Raw genomic sequence first — 4,169 nt, 5'->3', positions numbered from 1 at the left:
TCATTCAGTGTTACAGTGATAAATGCTAAGCTGACAGTCACTGATATTAAGTCTTACCTCAAGTGAAGTGAAACACACTGAACTACTTATAACTACCATCATAGCTGTAGAACAAACCCTTTGTACATTGGAATAAAACAAAAGATAACTTGTTCTTCAAACAGAGGGTTTAACGTCTGGTCAGTATATTGTAACTCTGAAAGAATGATTGAAAAACTAAAACAGAATTACTTATTCTTTAACTTAAGAAAATAGGTTCTTTCAACAGTAACATTTTTTGTTTTGATTATGTCAGCCATCTCCTTCGTAATAGTCTTCCTGTAATGCTCTGAAAACAGGAGATCTTCTTCTTGTCTTCATTTCCTGGAAGCAGCTCTTTGAAGGTGTCCAGAAATGCTCAGAAATTACAGCTGTTCTTGCAAAAGTTGTGGTCAGTGATAATCATGGTGAAAGCCTTTTCATGAATTCAAACTTGGTGAATCTCTTCTGGTCCTTCTCATAGTGGGTGATAAACACACAAAACAATGTGATCTTAATTCAGCATTTATTTAAATACCATTCCAAAAATGTCCCTTGCTGCACATTGTCAGAATGATAGACTGGCAGACAAAGGTCTAGTTAACATAACTGGTGGCTATAAAGTGCAATACAATTATTTCTTAATACAGGTAGCATTAGCTCCTGTTTAGCTCTAGTCATCACTAGAGCTAAACAAAATTATTCTGATCAAATATTTGTTTGGCAGAAGTTTATACAGTCTGTTGTTATTCAGAATGCATCATTTAATGTATAATTTCAGGCACATGAGTGTATCTTTTCACTTAATGAGCATTCAAGATTATTTCCACACAAAAATTAATATTTCATCTGCTTCTATCTCTTTGGTCAAACAGGAACTTCTTTCTCTGGTGGCTGGTCCTTATTATCATCCTCCACACTCGTAGCATGTCTTCATTAGCCAACTTTGTCCTCCCCACCATGTGTCCTTAGGCTAGCCTGGCTCTTCATGTGGCTAAAGTTTCCAAAGCAAAGAACACAAGCACTGTGTCACATCAGCCAAGTTGCTAAATAATGCACATAAAGGATAACTTTGACTAACATATTAGCTTTTAATTTGCTAGATTAAAATTGGAGGGGAAAATTAATTTGACTGTCTTTAAAATATGTTTAATATTAAGGGCTAACTTTACAGTAATGGAGTTTAATAACTTTAGCTAACATTAACTTACAGCAAGGTAGGATTGGCTTGAATTGCTTATAGCTAACATTACAGAGAAATAGAACATAGTCTATGTTATTTTCTCAAAGAAAATGTAAAGTTAATAAGACGCATACCTCATATGTATTAGGTATCAAACTTCGGCTTCTTTTTAAACAGGAGGTTTGGCCATTATAACTTGTGTTGGGTAGGCCCCACGATTGAAAGATTTCTTCTTTATCAACACACTGCACGCCTGTTCGTGCACTACTGCCTCTCACTGGTGGAGATGGTGTATTGCACTACTTAAAACAGCCTTAAATAATGTTTCAAATGCTAAGTTCATAAGTGCTTTGTAGACATCTTACTGTAAAACTTTAGGGTCAATTAAATTCAGAAATTTAAGACTAAACAAAATGGCAGCGCAATAAAATATTACCATATAAAGCTACATAATTTTTAAAGTTTAATCAGTAATACTTTTATAACAAATTTCTGTCAGATCATGATTTCTTGGTTAATGTCAAGTTGTCAACAAAGACATTTTTGTCTCAATAAGGGTCAAGTGGTCAAAGACATTTTGAGTTATGTCAACTTTGTATTAAAAGTGTCATGATTTACTGAATGACACTTTATGACAACAGTCATAAATATTCATGAAGACTTATTGATGTTCATGACAGGTGTTATGTCATGTTTATGACAGTGTCATGACAGTCTTATTCACAACCCATCAAATAAAGTGTTACCGTGGTTGCTATGATGATCATAATAAATGAGCCAGAACCTTATTGCCTTCACATCAAACGCGTTTCGTACGTCAGGTGTGTCTGGTTTACATTCAAAATCCATGTGGAGGCACATCGATGGCCCATCGTGGCGCGGCTCGCAGAGCATTTGACGCGTCAAAGCGTGTCCAACAAATAAGCCAGCAATGGGAAGACAACAGCTAGACCAATTTTGACATGCCCTCGACACGTTTTTTTTTTTTTTTTTTTTTTTAACTTCAAGAAGTCTCTAGAGAAGTCTGAAAATTGATTAACATAGCGACAAAGTGGATAAATTGATAGTGCTTCTTTCGTCCTGATCACACCCCGACCCATCTCCTCTGCTCATCTCTTGATCCCTTGGATCAGCCATATTTGTTGAATTTTTTCTAAATTTGCTATGGGTGGGATTTAGCTTTCAGAGGTTAGTTACACTTTAAAGAGTCACGCATGCTTTCAAAAGAATAGCTATTGAATTTGATCAGTTTTCTTCTAATATCTATTGATATAGGCTGTTATCTATAGATCGATATAGAACAGAGAGATACATAGCCACACAGGCACACCCACTAGAAGGAAACAAATTCACCCTCGAGGAGGTTCTCACTGACACATTTCATTCATTCTATTGGCAGAGACGGTTGCCAGGCTACGGTACTTTTTTGTGTTTTGAGAGAGTAGAAGAGAATTTGCAAGCGAGCAGAGAGGTTTGCAAGCAGAGATTTGATCTGAGCAGAGAATACAGTGGATATTTGAAAGAAAGAAGAAGTTTTGAGTGTAAGCATTACAAGTTTTGAGAACAAGACATGAAATCCTGCTTTCAGACTGAAATTGTGTGCTCTCGACTTATGGCAGTGAAATTCCCCCATGTAAGTCCCATTTACTAAAGGAACTCATAAACTGTGTTTAGTCTTTTTTTTACTGGTGTAAATCTCTAAATTGACAACTTTGCTAGGAATTTGAAAAATAGCATACTGTAGTTTTCAACCACCACCTGAGTTTGTTTTTTACATATTCATAATCACAAGAAGTATGTTTTCATGTCTAAGCCTGAACTTTTTTTAATTGTACAGGTACATGATTCCATGTCACTCGAAGGCAGCACACTTCGACATTGAATGGGGAAAGGAGGATGATTCAAGTCTTCTCATAGGAATTTATGAATATGGATATGGCAGCTGGGAGATGATCAAGATGGACCCGGACCTAAATCTCACACACAAGGTAAGTTCACACCATCTCAATGCAGTCTTAGCTTTGACAGGCTACTAAGCCAGGAAATTATGCAGAAATATGATGGATGTTAAATAATATGGGTGTGTTATCAACCCCATACTGGTATGGGGTTGATAATCCTCCCATTCTTGCCAGTCCTCCTTGTGAGGGATTGTCAAGGAGATTACATTGACACTATGTGACTTTATCAATGGACTCTCATGACTCTTCTCTGTTCAGGGTTTTTATCAAACATCAGACTAGCTCACCTAGAATTATCCTGGTTCCTCAGATTCATTAATCCTGGCATGGATCTTAGGAATAAATTGATTTTCACTGAAAAGAAAGTCAAGACCAGTAAGACAGAGTCAAAGTCAGTAGCATACTTTCTAATTTGATTGTAGTTATTACACAATTTCAGTTTATTATTAAAACTGATAGTTTTCTGTCTTGGGAACCTCCCCGGCTCAAGAAGAGTTTATCGAGGGGGGGAGGGGGGCGCAGATTATATTAAAGTAAAACAAGATTTACTTTAATAATAAATACGTAAACAAACCTTTATGTAATATTTCAAATAAAATAACCATGTTTATTAATGCAAAATAAACAGTAAGGATATTAACATTGACATGTATAAAATGCTGAGTAATTATACTCAAATTTTCATAAATATTAGCTCATATGTTGCAGAAATCTAATGTTTCCAATCTCTGAAGACCATTTCTTAATCCAAAATCAATCTAATCAAGAAAGAGTAAAAATAATATTAGTCAAGTAAGACAACAAAGTGCAGTGCATTAAATCTACTCTTTATTTTTCCCAAAAAAGGGGTAACCAGTACTACCCACTTTTGAACATAGATAACAACAAAATTAGTAGCCTGTTCTTGTTTAACAAGGTCAACGTGATATATTGGCATTATCTAGTCATCATTTAGCTAACATTACCTGTATTGAACAGCTTTACTCAACTAACTCGGTTAGCTTGGG

At 35.6% G+C, this 4,169-nt stretch overlaps 1 protein-coding gene across 1 annotated transcript in view; it reads left to right on the top strand.

The window, feature by feature from the left end:
* The window catches only part of LOC106936264 (chromodomain-helicase-DNA-binding protein 1-like), a 61,050-nt gene that overhangs the window by 28,962 nt on the left and 27,919 nt on the right, over positions 1-4,169 (top strand). Inside the window, exon 9 of the mRNA XM_015017142.1 lies at positions 3,039-3,189. Coding sequence (XP_014872628.1) covers positions 3,039-3,189 — 151 coding nt within the window. The remainder of the gene's footprint in view (positions 1-3,038; positions 3,190-4,169) is intronic.

The sequence above is a fragment of the Poecilia latipinna genome, unplaced genomic scaffold (genome assembly GCF_001443285.1).
Source record: "Poecilia latipinna isolate Pla-1442-1.1 unplaced genomic scaffold, P_latipinna-1.0 Scaffold2107, whole genome shotgun sequence".
Classification (NCBI taxonomy): domain Eukaryota; kingdom Metazoa; phylum Chordata; class Actinopteri; order Cyprinodontiformes; family Poeciliidae; genus Poecilia; species Poecilia latipinna.
The sequence above is the reverse complement of the archived record's forward strand: the minus strand, read 5'-3'. Positions and strand labels throughout refer to the sequence as shown.